Source organism: Rhincodon typus, chromosome 5 (genome assembly GCF_021869965.1).
Source record: "Rhincodon typus isolate 14 chromosome 5, sRhiTyp1.1, whole genome shotgun sequence".
Classification (NCBI taxonomy): domain Eukaryota; kingdom Metazoa; phylum Chordata; class Chondrichthyes; order Orectolobiformes; family Rhincodontidae; genus Rhincodon; species Rhincodon typus.
The window spans coordinates 20,737,315-20,755,535 of record NC_063336.1 but is presented as its reverse complement, the minus strand read 5'-3'; the positions used below and the strand labels follow the sequence as shown (position 1 = coordinate 20,755,535).

The window sequence follows — 18,221 nt, the reverse complement described above, 5'->3', positions numbered from 1 at the left end:
CAGTGTGTGTTTTTTCTTTTGCTTTAATGCTGTCCCTGACTTCACTTTTCAGCATGGTTTCCTCACCCTCCCCTCAGTATGTATCTTCTTTCTTGGGTTGAATTGCTGCTGTATCATCTGAATTACCCCCAGAAACCCCTGCCATTGCTGCTCCATTGTCTTGCCTGTCAGGCTCCCCTTTCAATCAAATCTGGCCAGCTCCTCCCTCATGTCTTTGTAATTACTTTTTCTCTGTCGTAATACCATTACATCTGATTCCAGTTTCTTCCTTACAAACTGCAGGGCGAATTCTATCATATTATTGTTATTGCCCCTTGGGGTTTCTTCACCTTAACCTACTAATCAAGCCTCATTACTCATCAGCTGTAGAACTCTATGTACCCTAGTGGGCTCTACTACAAAGTGCACCAAAAAAAACTCATTGAATTCCTTTTCGTGAGATACACTACTAAATTGATTTTCCCAGTCCACTGCATATTGAAGTCCCCCATGATTATTGTGATAGTGCCATTCTTAAATGCCTTTTCTATCTCCAGATTTATTTTCTTCTCCACATTCTGACAATTCCTAGAGGCCCGTACACAACTCCTATCATGTTCTTATTGCCTTTGCAGTGCCTCAACTCTACCCACAGATTCTGTCTTCCGACTCTATATCAGTTCCTGCTTTCGATTTAATTTCATTTCTTACTAATAAGGCAACTCCACTATTCTGCCCATCTGCTTGTCCATGCATCCTTGGATATTTATTTCCCAGCCCTGATCCCCTTGCAGCCACATCTCTGTAATTCCCACAATATCATGCCTGCCAATTCTAATCAGTGCCACAAGTTCGTTTACCTTGTTTTGTATACTGCATGCATTTAAATATAATGCCCTCAGCTGACTGTCCCCTTCTCATTGGATGTCCCTTTATCTGCTGTGCCTGAAGTTAGGTTCCTGACCCTTTCCACATTCTCCGCCCTATTACTTGTTCTGGAAACTTTAATAACTTCTGCTGAGCCCTCCCTACACTTTAACTTTTTCAAATCAACTGAATGTTTATTTTCAAGCCTATCCACAGACCTAGCTAGTCAATTCGCCAGGACTCTGGTTCCAGCACGAATCAGGTGGAGCCTGTCCCATCACAACAGCTCCAGCCTTCCCCGGTACTGTTGCCAATGACCCATGATTCGAACCTGTTTCTCCCACAGTTTTTGAGCTATGCTTTTACCTCTTTAATCTTGTTGACTGTGCTAATTTGCTCATGGCTCAGGTTGTGATATAAAGATGACCACCTTTTTAATTCTCCTTTCTAGCTGCTGATATTTCCTCAGCAGATCTTTGTTTCCTCTTTCTACCCATATCATTGGTACCTCTGTGAACCACAACAACCGATTCTTTCCCTTCCTAACATAGGTTCCTGTGCAGTCCAGATGAGGTATCCTGAATCCAGACACCAGACACCAGACAACCGACACAGCCTTCAGGAGTCTCGATCCTGGTCAGAGGACAGTGTCTATTCCCCTGGCTATTCTATCCCCAGTTACAACTACATTTCTCTTTTCTTCTCCCTTTTGAATGGTCTCTGTACCATGGCACTCTTGAATTGAATAATTATTGTCACGTGTATTCAATAAAAAAAATACAGTGACAAGTTTATGCAGTTTTATTTTATTTTAAGTTAAAGAGAGTCCAACTTTCCTTCTACACTGCTGCGGTCCCACTTTGGACTTCACCAGCATATTGCCATGCCACTGCTACAGACCTGCTCCGGGCTTCACCAGCGTACATCATGCCACTGCCAGAGTCCCGCTCTGGTTCTTCACCAGCACATGCCATGCTGCCAAAATAGTCTCACTCCAGGCCACACCATGCCACTGCCCCAGAGTGCCAATCCGGGCTTCACAGGCTGCCTCTGCAGACACGGCTGCTCCATACCCCATTGAAGCTGCCTTCTTACTGAAGAGCTCTCTTTAGAAGGTAAGTTTAAGTGAAAACAAAACAAAAACGGAGGAAAGAAGAAGGGGGAAAATAGGAAAAGAAAAAGCGGATGAAGAGGACAAGTCAGGCATTAGAGCCTGGACACTGCCTACTCCACCACTGCCGTCTTGTTAGGCTGCTCCTCCTCCCTACAGCTCCTCACTCTCTACAGGGAGCAAAATTCTTAAACCTGTTATGCAAGCTCAGGGCTCAGGCTCCTTCAGCACTATCTCCTGATTGCTCTACTGACCTTGATCACCGTCACACTCTCCTGTCCCTGACTGAATTCAAGGTAGTTAATCTTAGAAGAGAGACAAATAAGAACAAAGAATTGGGAGTAGGCCATTCAGCCTCTCAAGGCAGACCCATCATTCAACATGATCCAGGTCTCAACTCTTGTTTTATGTCAGTTTGTCATAGTCAACTTGCCATTATTTCATAAATAAGGTGAATTAAGATTTAGGTATGTGAACTGAATGGCCAAACAACTGGATGGGAAAGCGCCATTTCTGGTAGCAATAACGTCAACAAACAGGGGCCATAAACTTACATTGGCAGAAAGATGAAAGGAAAGTCAAAAAGGGCTTTTTTCCACTCAGATGGAGAATTCACTGCCTGAGTTAGAAATCTTCTGCGCATTTGAAAATACTTTGAAATGCATTTGAGGTGCTTTAACTTACAGGGCAATAGTCTAAGCTGAAAGGTGGGTTTTTTCTCCTCTCTTTCTCAGCTGATATGAACACAATGGGTGAAAATCAACAAAATGACTTTCTTCAAATATATATAAAGGAGCAAGAGGATAAAGTGAAAAAGAGTAAATTTGCAACGAAAAAGGTGATGTGGAGATACAAATGGTCTCCTGTGCAGTCAATCTTTCTTTCTTATCATTAAGAAATTGATTGTATTTGCATTGAATCTTGGACAGTCAAAAGCTCTTCACAAGTATTTAATGACTTCTGTTACACCAGTTATTAATTATTCATCAACAGCACCAAGCACATTTGCTGTTTCTCTTCAATAATTTCATGGTCCCACTTTTTTTTGCTCTCTGTGTCTCTGCACTCTTCCATGTACAGACTTTTGCCAATTGTGCAAACAAACAGGATATATGCTTCAACAGAACAATAGTAATTTTGACAGTGGAGCACATCTTAAGTACTGCACTGGAATGTCGACAGAGAATTTATGAAATCCTGGAGTGGGACATTAGCCCACGACTTTCTGATATAGTTCTAAGAATGTGGCCATTGAGCTGATCATTCTAATAACAGAATTGAAAAATTATGGAAGTGTATGCATTTTCTCTAAACTGGGAAGTGTCCAGCAGGAGCATCACAATGAAGCAGTCTGGAAAGAGAGCCCCACAGTCAGCACTGCAGCGAAGCGATCAGAGAAGTTTGTCAAAAAAAAAATGACAACGCAACAGGAAGCAGCTAATTGAGCAAGGTTGGGTGAATATTTATATTATCATTACAGCTTATAGTTGTAAGGTCTTATTTGGGAGTTTATAGTTTATTAGGATAATATTGCAAAGGTCTAGACAGAAAGGGCCCTAAATAATTAACATTATTTGATTTTGAGGGCAATCTAAAGGTTTAAATTAATAGTCATGGGAGGAGGGCTGAAGGCTATAGCGTGCTCTTTCTGGTCTTTCTATGTGGGAAGTTGAGCACAATTCCAGTGCCCAGAACTAAAACGTGTGCAGGAAGCATCTGTAGCTATAGCTTCTGGAGGCCTGGTTTTGAAGCTGGAATAGCAGCTGGGGGCATGGTGAAGCATCCATGAGGCTGAATGTATTGTGGATAGCGCATACAGAGAGGCGGTCACCCTGCAAGCTAAGATGCCACAGACAGGGAGGCAAAGAACACAGTCTAGGCAGGAAGTGCAGGAATCTCCTGTGGCCATCCTCCTGCAAAACAGATATACCACTTGGCATACTTTTGAGGGGAATGGCCTCAGAGGAAAGTAACAGCAGCCAAATTTGCAGCACAGTTGGCTCTCATGCACAGGACCGATGTGTGGAAAGGCTATAGTAACAGGGATTCAATCATAAGAGGAATAAACAGATGTTTCTGTGGCCGCAAATGTTATTCCAGGATGATATGATGCCTTCTGGATGCGCAGGTCAAGGATACCTTGGAGCAGCTGCAGGACATTCTGGAATGGGAGGGAGAAATAATAGTGGTACATATCAGTACCAATTACACAGGTACAAAAAGGGATCAGGTTATAAAAGCAGAACATAAAGAGTTAGGAAGCATTAGAAAGTAGAACCTCAAAAGATAGAGATCTCAGAATTGCAACTAGCATTATGTGCCAGTCAGAGTAGAAAAGGGAGGATACATCAATTGAATAGGTGGCTGGAGAGATGGTGCAAATATGGGTGGGGGGGGGGGGGGGGGGTTCAGAACCCCGGAAAGTGGGAATGTGGGACAGGTTGGATGGATTGGTGGAATTGATGTCCTAGGGGGAGCACTTGCAGGTGTAATTGGGGAGGGTTTAAACTAAAATGGCAAAGCATGGAAATCTATACAGGGAGGCAGAAAAGAGAAAAACTGGAGCAAAAACAAAACACAGAATGGGAAATAAGAAGTCATAGGCAGAGAATTCGAGGACTAGAATCAGAATGTTAAAGAATGTGAACAGGTTTAAGAACGTTAAAACAACAAGCCTTAAAAATCTTGCGTCCATTGTGTGGGGTATTCGCAATAAAGTGAACAAATTAGTTGCAGGATTACGGAGATATGGCTATAAAGTGACCAGGGATAGGAACTGAATATCCAGGCATATTCAGTTTTTAGGAAAACAGACAAAAGAAAGGGAGGTGGGGTAGCAGTTGTGGTTAAATAGAAATTAATACAACATTGAGGCAAGATATTATCCTGGTGAAGTGGAATCTGTATGGGAAGAGCTTAGAAAAACCAAGAGGCAGAGAACAACATTAGGATTTATGTACAGACCCCACCCCACAAACCATAGTGGTAATGTTGGGGAAAACATTTGAATATTAGAGATGCAAGCAGTAAAGGAACAGCTGTAATTTGGGTGACTTTAATCTGCATATTGGTTGGACAAATCAAATTAAATTAGTAACAATACAGTAGAACAGGAATTCCCTTTGAGTGTACATAGAATGGTCTTCTCGATCAATACTTTCAAGAACTAGCAAGAAAACAGGACACCCTAGTCTTGGTATTGTGTAATAAGAAAGGAATAATTGGTAATCTAGTTTTAAAAGGTCCCTTGTGGAAGGGTGACCATAATATGATAGAATTCTTCACTGAGAAGGAGGGTGATGTGTTTGATTCGAAATCAAAATAAAAACAAACAATAACACTATGAGGGGCTAGCTGTCTCTGATAAATTGAAGAATGTTACTTTTGGGATGATGGTGGATAGGCAATGACAGACATGCAAAGAGCGCTTGGTGGATCTGCAACAATTGTTCATTCCTGCCTAGTACAAAAGACAGAAAAAGTGGCCCAACCATGTCTTACAAGGGAAATGGGGTTAGTATTAGATCCAAGGAATTGGTCAAAATAAAACAGCAGACCTGAGGATTTGGAGCAGTTTAAATTTCAACAAAGGTGCATAAAGGGATTGATTTTAGAGGGAGGCAAATACAGCGTGAGAGTTAGCGGAGAACATACAAGCTGACTGTAAAAGTTTCCACAAGTATGTGCAGAAATGTAGATCTGTTACAATCAGAAACAGAGAAAGTTATAATGGAGCACAGAGAGCAGACCAATTGAATACATATTTGTTTTTCAAAAAAGGACACAAATGACATCCCAAAAATGTTGGGGCATACTGGTCTAGTAAAAGGGAGAAACTGAAGGAAATTAGGGAAAATGCCAGAATCCATGATAAAAGATTTAATAGAAGGGCTCTTGGAAAACAGTGACATTTTCAGACAAAATCAACATGAATTTACAAAAAGGAAATTATGCTGACAAATTTATTGGAATTTTGAAGGTCTAACAAATAGGATTGATACAGGGAAGCCAGTGGGTGTGTTTTACTTGGACTTTCAGAAGGTGTTTGATAAGATCCATATAAAAGATAAGCATGTAAAATTTAAGTGCAAGGGATTGGGGATACTATACTGACATGGATACAGAACTGGCTGGCAGACAGGAAATAAAAAATAAGAATAAACAGGTCTTTTTCTGAGAGGCAGCCAGTGACTAATGTAGTTCCACAGCTGCTCGGGACTCCAGTTCATCTCAATATATATTAATGATTTAAAAGACAGAACGCAATATAAAGTCACTAGGTTCACAGATGATACAAAGCTGGCGGGGGGGTGGTGGTGGTGGTGGTGGTGGTGGGAAGAGGCGCGGTGGCGGGGGCGAGGATGAGCCAAGGAGGAGGATGCAGAGATGCTTCACTGTGATTTGGATAAATTGAGTGAGTAAATGCATGGCAGATGAAGTACAATGTGGACCAATGGGACGTTATCCACTTTGGTAGCAAAAACAGTAAGGTAGACAATTATTTCAATTGCAATAAATTGGCAAAGTTTATATTCAACAAAACCTATATGTCTTTCTGTACGCGTTGCATTAAGCAAGCTTGTAGGTGCACCAGGCAGTGAAGCCAAGTGCTATGTCTCTCCTGATAAGAGAAAAGATTTCCTGGTTTTGCAGAGAGTATAACTAAGGCTTACCAAACTGATTCCTCAGATAGTAGGATAAAGAGGGACTAGACTGGTTTGGACGAGATTCACTGGAATTAGAACAATTAGGGAGTGGATCTCAAAGAAACCTATCAAATTCTAACAAGAAGTAAACAAGGCAAATGCAAGGAGGATATTTCCAACGATCAGAGAATCCCAGTTTAAGTACATGGGGTAGACAATTTAGGACTGAGATAGTAGGAATTTCTTCACCCAATGAGTGGTGCGGGTGGAATTTTGCACAACTGCAAGCAGTCAAAACATTGAAAGAGTTAGATATAGTTTTTAGGGCTAAAGGGATCAAAGGATAGGGGGAAAGAGAGTGGGAACAGGGTACCGAGTTGGATGATCAGCCATGAACCCAATGTACAATGGAACAGGCTCAAAGAGTTGAATGGCCTATTCTGGTTCTGATTTTCTACATTTGTATATTTCTAAAATTAAGCTCATGTACAATTATCAAATTCCTGATCAAGTACTTGAAACATCAACTGTTTCTCTATGACAGATACTGCCAGACCTGCTGAGTGTCTCTAGCATTCTCTGTGCTTGTTTCAGACCTCCAACATCTGCAGTATTTTGCATTTGTTGCACCTTTTAACTGCATCTTCTGTGTTACCTGAAGGCTTGACTACACCAATGATTGTTCTACTTTTCCCAAACTAAAACTCTGCAGCTCATTGCTAAAAGCAATGTATGACTTTAAGTTGAAATAATATTTTGTAATGTGTAATGTTAAGGGGGGAGACATGGTTTACTTTAATTTTGATGTACAGATAGGTGGGTGTCGAGAAGCCTGGATTGCACAGTGGTTACCACTGCTGCCTCACAGCACCAGGGACCTGGGTTCAATTCCATCTGTGGAGTTTGCATGTTCTCCCTGTGGCTGTGTGGGTGCTCCAGTTTCCTTCCACAGTCCAAAAATATGCAGGTGAGGTGAACTGGCTATGGCAAATTGCCTGTAGTGTGCAGGGTTAGGTGGATTAGCCATGGGAAATGCAAGTTATAGGGAGAGGCTGAGGAGCTGGGTCTGGGTGGGAAGCTCTTTGGAGAGTCAGAACAGACTCAGTGGGCTAAATGGCCTCCGTCCACACTGTAGAGATTCTACTTTTTTTAAAAAATATATATGTATATGCATTTTAAAGATGTTTTCAAGTCTTGAGCTGAACAGGGCAACTCTTCAAAAAAAAAAAAAGAGTTGAGAAAATTGTGCTATTGCTTTGTGGTAGGAATCAATAGCTGATAGACAAAGACACAACAATCCAAAGAGCCAGGTAGTCACTGTGGCCTTTTGCCAGAGACTGCAGGACTGATGGACATTAGATTTAGAGAATGTATAGTCGTTCTGAATTTAAAGTCATGGTGAGTTTAGTTTGCAGTTTGTCTCGGGTGTCTCAGAGAGAAATACTTGGAGAAAAAACATCTATTAAGTGATTGCACAGAAATTTATTGAAAGAAAACCACAGGCAGCTCTACCAACCCATGTCTTACCACGGAGATTCAGTGTGGAAATTGTACTAACTCTTAACTGAGATTTAGCTCTTTGAAAGGATATTGTTAGGCAGTGTTCTTTCTGATTCTTATTTCTTCCACATGGATCTCCGTAGTCCGTGCGTGACAGAAACGTCTGGAACTGGAAGTCAGTGCTGCAAGCTGTGTGGATTGCCATAATCGCTATGTGCAGAACATCAGGGTGACCACATGTAGCATGCAGCCTACAGGGAATGTTGTTGCTTGGATAAAATAAGAAGTTTGAATCCCTTTCTAATGCATGTAATTATATTATTCGTTTTTGTTTACTGACTGTTTTATTCTTTGCACTAACTAACCTCCATGGTTAAAAATAACAAAGTTAGGTTCTAACAGGTCAGGTTTCACTCTGGTTTCTAACTTTTCTAGAATGAACAACAGCTGGAATCATAATACCATGTCCTAAATCATAGCAAGTTCCTGTTCATTCATCACCTGTGCTAAGCAGACGCCTAGTGAAGGATATATATATTTATATTTTTTTTATTAGATATATTTTAAAACTCCTGTCTGTTTTAAAATCAAACCTCAGTCTGCTCTTTTCTGTGATCACCTCCAACCCCAATGTATCTGTACACCTCAACTTGTCCGGCATTCCCAATTTTTTAAATCACACCAAAATTGCTGGCCATGTAGTCAGCTGTCAAAAACCTATGCTTCATAATTCCATGTCTAAAGGTCTTTGCCTCTCTACCATGCTTTCCTCCTTTTAAGATGTTGTTTAAAATCCACTTCATTTATCACACTTCTAGTTATGTGCCCCAATATCTTGTTATGTGGCCAATGTCACATTTTGCTTTATAATCCACCTGCCAAGTAGGTCTGATTTTTTTATTTAAGGTTAAGTATGCTCAACAAATACATGTTGCTCCTATTTTACAAATTTATTTTGCAGGGGAGGTCAACATAGCTGTTGATGATGATTTCACGAGTGCCAAGAATAGAAGATAGAAAAAAAGGGAAACTTTGGTTTTACATTCAGTTGGCGGTCAATATTCCTAGAGATATTTATCGCAATATTATAGTTTAGCAGAACATATGTACAAGGAACAAGGGTAGGCCATTCAGCCCTTTGGGCCCGCTCTGCATTCAATATCATGGCTGATTTGATTTTAACCTCAAGTCTACATTCCTGCATATACACAATCATCTTTCATTCCCTTGGTAACCAAGAATCTATCAACCTCTGTCTTCAGAATATTTAAAGATTCTCCTTTTGAGGAAAGAAATTACAAAGGCTCACAACCCTTTGAGACTATTTAGAAGATTTAAATGCAAAAAAAAGTAGAATTCCATGCCCATTCACTATGAAAGAAAACCAAAGCTCACAAAACCTCAAAAAAAAAACTTTGATGTTAAGCATTTTGTTCAGGACAGAAACACAACAGGTACATTGTAATATCAACCGAAGGCATCACATACAGAAAAAGAATAAAATTCTGTGACAACACGTATAGAATTGATTGTTACACTGTTGAACTCCTAAATCATTGAGTACACATATCTAGACAAGTATGAGATAGTTGTGTGTGGTATGATAATAGTACTAAACTCAAAGGTCAAACTATAAAACTTCTAAATCAAAGGACCTTTACTGATGCTGAACAAAAACAACATAGTTGAACCAGTGCCACTGATGTTCCATGGAATAACAGAAATTAAAAATACCTATGCTAGATTAAACAGTCCTCAGTAGGTCAAATTCACAGAACAGCAGGATTGTGGGGAAGAGTTCCACGCTTGAGTTCATAAAGGATGTTTGAATCAGTGCACTCCGCACAATGTAGGTTACCTTGGACATTTCACTGATTGTTCATTTTCCATATTCTGTTCAAGATAACTCTATTAAGTTGAGCTCAATTGGCATAATTGTTGAAAGAGCTAGTGTACCAACCCTAACTGAAAAGGACAGCAGAACACATGATCAGAATCAAACCAGCCAAATGGATGCAGTTTGAAGAATGATCTTGATTTGAGCTGGGAATTATGACATAACATGAAGCAATTTTTTTTTTGACAAATATCACTAATGGTGGCATAATTGTGATGTCACTTAACTAGTTAATTCAGATCCTAAGCAAGTTTTCAAATAGTCAAATTTAAATTCAATTTAAAAAAACTCTGGAATTGAGAAATTCTATAACCATTGTCGATTGTCTAAATGTCCTTAAGGGAAGTAAATCTCTCTTCCTTACCTGGTCAGGTCTACATGTGATTCCAGACCAACAGCAACATAGCAGCCTAAACTGCCCTCTGAAATCAATATTTGTTAGCACAGTTCAACTTTGGAAAGTGAAAATGTAGGATTTTCTTATAAGAGTAACTTATGCCACCAAATCCAAGAACGCATAGATAGCAAAACCTACTTAGAACTGCAACTTTGTTGAGAAAAAAGCTAGTGAAAGAAAGAATCTAATTTTAATTAGAAGTCATGATATTAAGAATTGGTTTGGAAGTTGGGTAATTTATCATGTCAATGATCTAACTTTTACGACAAACAAAGTTGTTATTGCTCATTACTTCACTTAAAGCACAGTATAGCTCTTCTGCAATCCTCCTGAAGCTTAATATTACTGTTCATAGTTTTTAAAGTGAATTATTAATTGACAACATATCAACTATGAGATACCAACACATTAAAAATAACAAAAATGGCATAATTTCACATTTGGCACTTCAAGTAAATCTCCATACACTTAAGATGCCAGATGAAATAATTTATTCACAATACTGCATTTGTGTTGCAAATGAACTTTTAATGGATAAGCATTGCCCTTTCATAATGATCTGCACAAATCCGTAAAAAGCTAACTAATTATATAAAATTAGTCAACAAACAGCCAACCTCAGAAAATCATAAAAAGTAAATTGGCTCCTTATCCAATTTCCCAAAACATTCTCCTAAATTGTATCTTTCCATGTTAAATATTAAGATAATTATATGCATAATATTGAAGAAACTTTCTTTGCAAGGAAGATTACTTGGCAGTATTTTTTGGTGTAATGAAAAATGCAGACGAGTACAGCAAAATCTGGTTTTCGTAAGAGATTCTTTCATCATACACATTTTCAGGATACATGACCGATACAATGCTCCCAAACACACATATTTCTCAATGATGTTTCTTTAAAAAAGTTACATTTCTAAAGAGGTCATTCATATTCAGTAGTTTGAAAACTTCCATTTCATTAAAGCCAATATTTCTTTTATACATTTATATTCTCAGCCTACTCAAGCACAAAAATAATTTATTTGCCATAAATTTAGAACATAATATAAAATTTATAAAAATACTGAGCAGCCATAATTATCAAGTAGCTAAGTGCAATAACTAATATACATCTGCGATGAAATGAAGACAAAACAATTTAACACAGCAGTTTCAATCTTCAAATAACTAGTGCACAATAACAAAATGCATCTATCTTGAAATAAGGACAAGAATAATTAATTAAAATAAAAGATAATGAAATTTCCTTGCATTTGCACCCAAGATACAACTATTCAAGGTACAAAACAAAACTTGCTTTAAGAGACCAAACAAAAGTGTAAGATACATAGTTACGTTAGCCTTTCAGACCGGCTGATTGTGCTTTTCACCTGAACACATTTCTAATCAGAATAAAATCGTTGTGACCATGCAAGTTTTATACGTAAATTTCTTGAAAGAATGGTGAGTTAAAATGGATCTAAAATTAGGCACAGAATTTAGATGCTGCAGAAAGGTTATTTCTCTGGTATTTTAATTTTTCATTTTAGACTGCTCCTCACCGAAATCTAAATTGTATTATCTCTGCCCTTCCATTTTTACGGATTCAGCATCAGTCATACAAAAAGAGTTGAAAACTCTCACAAGCCCATGTTCTTTTGTGTGTAATTAGTTATCTTATTTGAAACCTATACATTTTACATTGAAAAGGAACATATGGTGAGAGGTCCACATTTTCTTCAGGTCCCAACTGCTCATGCAATGAGATCAAAGAGTAAATTGCTGTAAAATGGGCTCTTGAATGGTGCAATTTTAGGTAACACTGTCCAAGTTTGCTACACAAGATGTGATGTCCTGGTTGGCTTTTCATTTACCATCCTTAAGCTCATATGAAACCACTGTCCACTCCCAACTTGCATCAAGCATCATTCATGCATTCACTGGAAGCTCCACAGCTCATCAATGCCTCTAATTTCAAATTTGCATCAAGTACCTTCTTGGTTCTTCAGCCTTACAGTTCTCCAAGAACTCTCTGCTCTTCCAATTCTAGTCTCATGAGCACTTTCCTTTTTTTTGCCCTATTGCTGGTAGCTGCATTGACAAAAGTCTCAGGTCTTTGCTCTGGAATTCCATATTTAAAACACTCGTTCTATCTTGCTTCTATCCTGCTCCAAGATGCTCCTTAAAGCTACTTGTTAGTTCCTTGTCCTATTACTATTGAATTTTTACTTCTGTCTGATCACGTCTAAGCACTTGGCTACACTTTCCTTCGTTAAAAGGTATGATCATTGTAAGTGGCTCCTGAAAATTTTCTATAAGCAGAAAAGCGCTATATTTTAACTTCAGGAAGATTTGAAGTTTACAAAACAATACAATAAAAAAGGACAGCAGCAGAAATCATCCCGATTGACTTGTTGTTAAAGTTAAGAAACAGGGTTGAGCTCAATCGGACACTGCTCCTTCTTTTGAAACTATAAGCTTGGGAAAAAAGTTACCCATCTCAGAAATATATAGCGATTTATACTAGAACATTTTTTTCGAGGATATTGCAATTATTTTACCAGCAAGTTATCTGAAAGTCATTTGCAAATCCACTTCGGCTTTGAAGAGCAATTATTCGGTCCGCATTTAAGCAGTGCTAATGAAAGGAAAGGAAAGGATCCAAAGTACTAAGTTGTGCTTTTAAAGTTTTGTGCAAATTGAGATAGCTGTCGCTCAACCCGTTTATCGTGGATCTCTCTCCGTTCAAAATATTGAAACACTGCGGTTAGGGGGTGGGTGCGTGCGGGAAGGTCTTCAGAAGAGGTGAAATACAGGAGCTCAGGTCTGCGATCAACCTCTGGCGTGGGAATCGAGTACTGCGGGCGGCAGAGTTTAAAGCAAAAAAAAAACTCAGCCTTTCAAAACGTAAAAGGCAAATAGTTTTGTGCATTAGGTCAAGGGGCCAGGAAAGGAGACAGTCCTGAAAAGTTGCTCATGGGTCATTCGCAATAAAATTGCCAAATAATCAGCACGTTTCTCATACAGCCTAGTCAAATGTGTTCCCTACGCTGCAAAATTAGCGACCGTTACTGTCGTGATGCGACGGCACCGCACCTACAAACATGAACTTCCTGTCCGTGAGTGGACAAAACTTCAACGGTAAGCCTCTGTTTACGAGTCGCACAAAATAAAATACCCTGCCGCGCTGAGATCTAGTATCTTAGGGTCACAGAATATTTGCCGATCTTCTCTTCCACCGTTCCACCCGCTTTCCCCCCCAAATTCTTTGTTGTGGAAATCGAGGGCATGGAAATCCATTCAGCTTCACGAAAACCTCAATATTAAAATAAAATTCCTGCAAACAATCGACAGCTTTATAGTGCATGTTCTTGTGAAGTGGGATTGGGAGGGATGGAGAGTGCATCCAAATTCACAATCTCAACTGAGTGTTTGTTGTTGGGGGTGGGGGGGCGGAATGGAATAGGAGAGAGAGAGAGAGAAGTGAGTTAAAGCGGAGTTGCAGAAAGGTCGGACTCTCGATAACTCGGGATTTTTTGCGGCCAGTGCAGCTCCGACTGTGGTGCAGGAGAGAATGAGAGATTCAGGACTGAAGCCCAGGTGCACCCGAGCAAGCCTCATTCATCAATCCAACCATCACTACCTGCCGGGGCCTCGGCAACCACAGAAAGACATTAGCGAGGGAGAAAGACAGGGAGAAGAAAAATGAAAGGTAAGATTGTAGACTGCAAAACAAAAAAATTACCATGGCTAAATGCAAGCCCCCTTCCAAACACACACCTTTGCTGAGGCAATTGTTTTGCACAGCAAAAAAAAACACTGCAACAATAAATAAAATTGCAACAGCTCGACATTTCATTCACTGAGATTAGAATTACGTACCCCGTAAACTCTTACCGGCCTCGAGTATTGTTTTTTTTAAATATAATCTTCCGAGATACCTAGATCTATAGATTATTTTTTTTAAAAAACAATGAATTGGAACGTCTTTCAGTTGGAGAATAACGTCTTCATTGTCCGCGAGCTTTGCTCTAACCGGTCCGCTTTCACTGACGCCCCAAGTTTTCGCCGGTCTCGATAACAACACCACCGCCGCTTCAGCCGGAATGGCGCACGTCGGCGGCACGCACGGGGAACATCGCACCCGCGGCAGCACGACCCGTTCGCTTCTTCAATCCGAAAATAGAGGCGGTTCGGCTTCCAAATCGCAGGGAACGGCCGAGCTTAGAAAGCGCCGGACGCAGCTGTGCCTGTCGGAACGGATTTCGTCCACCGCTGTCCGGCTGAACGCACTGGGCGATCCTCTTGTGGATTGTCCCAATGGCACTGGCCGTTTGGGGGGGGGTGAGGGGAGATCGTCGAATTGGAATGTGTTGTGGAACGGTGGAGGAAGGGTCGAAGGGAGCTTTGTGATGTTTTCTGATCGACAAGGCACACAACCAATGGAAAAAGGGTCATTGTCGAGATGGGCACACCCACTCCTTCCCAGGCTAGCCAATCAGATTGTCAGAGGTGGGAATTTGGGCCTTACCGCCGTGCGGTAAATAATAATCCCTGGAGTTTCACTGAAGGCCGGGAGGATGATATTGTGAGACTGAGACCGATAGAAATTTCTCAACATTTAAAATAGTGAAGACGGTGCCAAGGAAACCCCTGTCAGTGAATGCTGTGACATTTACTTGGGGAGGACTGGTTAAGTTGTAGATCTGCAAGCGCGCGTCATCTTCCGAGTGAGGCGCCCGCAAAAATGTCGGCGGCGATCGCGGCTCTGGCTTCTTACGGCAGCGGCAGTGGCAGCGACTCGGATGGCGAGTGTGGAGAGGTCCCCAGCCGAGACGCCGTGGCTCATCTGCACCCTCTGGAGCCTGAGAAATCCATGTCACGCCTTCACGGACCCCTCGCTTTGAACTCCGCGCCTGAGGTTGCTGTAAAGGTGAGTGTAGGGAGGCCTGAGTCGGGCCCGTTGGGGCACATGGGTTTAGTCTGTAGCCAATCTCACAAAAAACGGGGTCTGTCTGTCTCCAACCCGAACCAGAGGAAAGGAAAGCATTGATGCGTCTCCTACAGAAGGATACCACTCAAAAATTCCTTAATCATGTTGGTGATGTTACCGTTGAAGAGCTATTGGAAAGTGACATCTGTTTACAGAGCATTTTAACTAGACTACAGATTTGTTGCTAACTTGTTTCATTTATGAGGAGAGAAACCTTTAAAAGTAATTTCTTTATGTGTACAGTTTAGTATACTTCAGTAAATTGATAAGTCCCATTTGTTATTATTATTAGATTTTGATTAACCCTTGAAAGATAGGTACTTCTAAGAACAAAAACAGAAGTTGCTGGAAAAGCTCAGCAGGTCTGGCAACATCTGTGAGGAAAAATCAGAGTTAACAGAATAGTTCTGAGGAAGGGTGAACGGACCAGAAATGTTAACTCTGATTTTTTTCTTCGCAGATGCTGCCAGACCTACTGAACTTTTCCAGCAACTTCTGTTTTTGTTGCTGATTTACAGCATCCGCAGTTCTTTTGGTTGTTATTAGGTACTTTTTAAGACACAGGTGATTTGCTTAGGGCTCTTTGCAACGTCGTCCACAACACACACGTTCGTTCTGATGATTCAGTAGGAACTGCTGCATGGTTTTTGGAAACAGGTTTAGCTTACTTAATGTGTTTTGGTGTTTGAATTAGAGTCATAGCAATATTCAGCACGGAAACAGGCCCTTTGGTCCAATTTGTCTATGATGACCAGACATCCTAAATTAACCTAGTCCCATTTGCCAGTACAACAAGGTGCAGAGCTGGATGAACACAGCAGGCGAAGCAGCATGATAGGAGCAGAAAAGCTGACGGTTCGGGCCTAGACCCTTCTTCAGAAATGGATTTCTGAACGAGCCTCCAACACTTCCTCTGGCAGTCCATTCCATATGTGCACCACCCTCTGCATGAAAAAGTTGCCCCTTAGGTCCCTTTTAAATCTTTCGTCTCTCATCTTAAACCTATGCCCGTGAGCTTTGTACGTCCCTAACCTGGGAAAAGACCTTGGCTATTCACCCTATCCATGCCCCTCATGATTTTACAAACCTCTATAAGGTCACCTCTCAGCCTCTAATGCTTCAGGGACAATAAACCCAGTCTATTCAGCCTCTGCCCATAGCTCAAAACGTCCAACCCTGGGAACATCCTTGTAAATCTTTTCTGAACCTCTTCAATTTTCACAACATCTTTCGTTTAGCAGGAAGACCAGATTTGAAGGCAGTATTCCAAATGTGGCCTAAGCAACGTCCTGTACAGCCACAACATGACATCCCAACTGATCAATAAAGGCAAGCATACCAACCACCTTCTTCACTACCCTGTCTACCTGTGACTCCACTTTCAAAGAACTATGAACATGCACCCCTGTGTGCATACAGTGTTACAGATTTGCAGCAGCAGCAGTGTACACTGTCTACAAGCTGCACTACAGGAATTCACTCTTAGGCTCCTTAGACAGCGCCTTTCAAACTCAAGCCAACTACCATCTAGATCGACATGGGCAATAGTTACGTACAGCCACTACTACCTGCAAGTTCCCCTCCAAGCCATTCATCGTCTTGACTTGGGAATATATTGTTGTTCTTCCAGTGTTGCGTGGTCAAAATTTTGGAACTCCTCCATAATGGCATTGTAGGTCTCCTACAGCAAATGGACTGCAGCAGTTCAAGAGGACAGCTCACCGCTACCTTAACAAGTGCAGCTGGAAATAGCCAATAAATCCTGGCCCAGCCAACCATGCCCACTTTTGATGAATAAATCTTTCTAAAAATTGTGTTTAACCATAAAGCAGAAATTTGAAGTGAAATGTATGGAAATAAAATGGAGTAAACCAGACAATTTACTTGTAACACAAACTTTAAAGATGTTAAAACATACAGTGAAATATAATTCCATTAAACCTTTAAAAAGACTCCTGTACAGATCCTAAAATACTTCTGTACAGCACCCCTTATACAGCTCTCATACCAGAAAGTCTCTTGCGCCTGGATGGGTCTAATTTGACTTCAGCTCCTAGACGGGGAAATACAGTACTTTCTTCCCAGAGCTATCATATGCCTGAGCTTAATTATCTCAATTTCAAATAACCTCTTCAGGGTTTTATCCAAACACTTCCGTTCTGAAACTATGACTAACTCATCGCTCCAAGGTGGTCTAGTTCTGTCAAAGTCAGAAGTCACATGATACTAAGTTATAGTCCAACAGCTTTGTTTGAAATCACAAGCTTTCAGAACGCAGCCCCTTCATCAGGACAATAACCTGGTGTCGTGTGACTTCTGACTTTGTCCATCCCAGTCCAACACCGGCACCTCCACATCATAGTTTTAACAAATCTAACTATCTTTTCCCTTTCTCGAACAACTTTGCACATGAAAACTTTGCACATGCAGAACTGCCCAAAACTGACAGTAAAACTGAAAAAAATCTCTCTCTACGCTTTAAGTGTTCCTTCAAGCTTAAAAAAAGTCCATGATTTTCTAATAGGAACTTTGAGGAACAATTATTTACCTTGCTAAGTGAACCCTCCTGAGCTACATAAGAACTAATTCATTCTAAAAACTCTCAACTGTTTTGAAAACAAAATTGTCATGGCTGCAGAGATACAAGTTAATTAACAGAAATTACTTATTCTTTCACACCACAGAAAAACCCTTATGTCAGTATTTCAAAATCCAACTTGACGCAAATGATATTAAATCATATATAAATTGTATAAATCAAAGAGTACGTTACACTGTGAATTTACTTTGTTTTCTTCCACTAATATAGTGCAATTGCTTGTCATTGCTGCAGATGTTTAGGAAGTATT

General features: G+C 40.4%; 2 protein-coding genes across 5 annotated transcripts in view; one reads left to right on the top strand and one right to left on the bottom strand.

Annotated features, from left to right (window-relative positions):
* Positions 1-14,871, bottom strand: part of wasf1 (WASP family member 1) — a 102,794-nt gene extending 87,923 nt beyond the window's left edge. Inside the window, exon 1 of one of the 4 annotated variants that reach the window (XM_048596816.1) lies at positions 14,262-14,871. The gene's annotated coding sequence lies outside the window, so the exon portion shown is untranslated. The remainder of the gene's footprint in view (positions 1-14,261) is intronic. The other 3 variants (XM_048596815.1, XM_048596814.1, XM_048596813.1) reach the window with 3 other exon arrangements.
* A 7-nt stretch (positions 14,872-14,878) lies between these two features.
* cdc40 (cell division cycle 40 homolog (S. cerevisiae)) overlaps positions 14,879-18,221 on the top strand; it is a 134,828-nt gene continuing 131,485 nt past the window's right edge. The window contains exon 1 of the mRNA XM_048596686.1: positions 14,879-15,312. Coding sequence (XP_048452643.1) covers positions 15,127-15,312 — 186 coding nt within the window. The 5' untranslated portion in view covers positions 14,879-15,126. The remainder of the gene's footprint in view (positions 15,313-18,221) is intronic.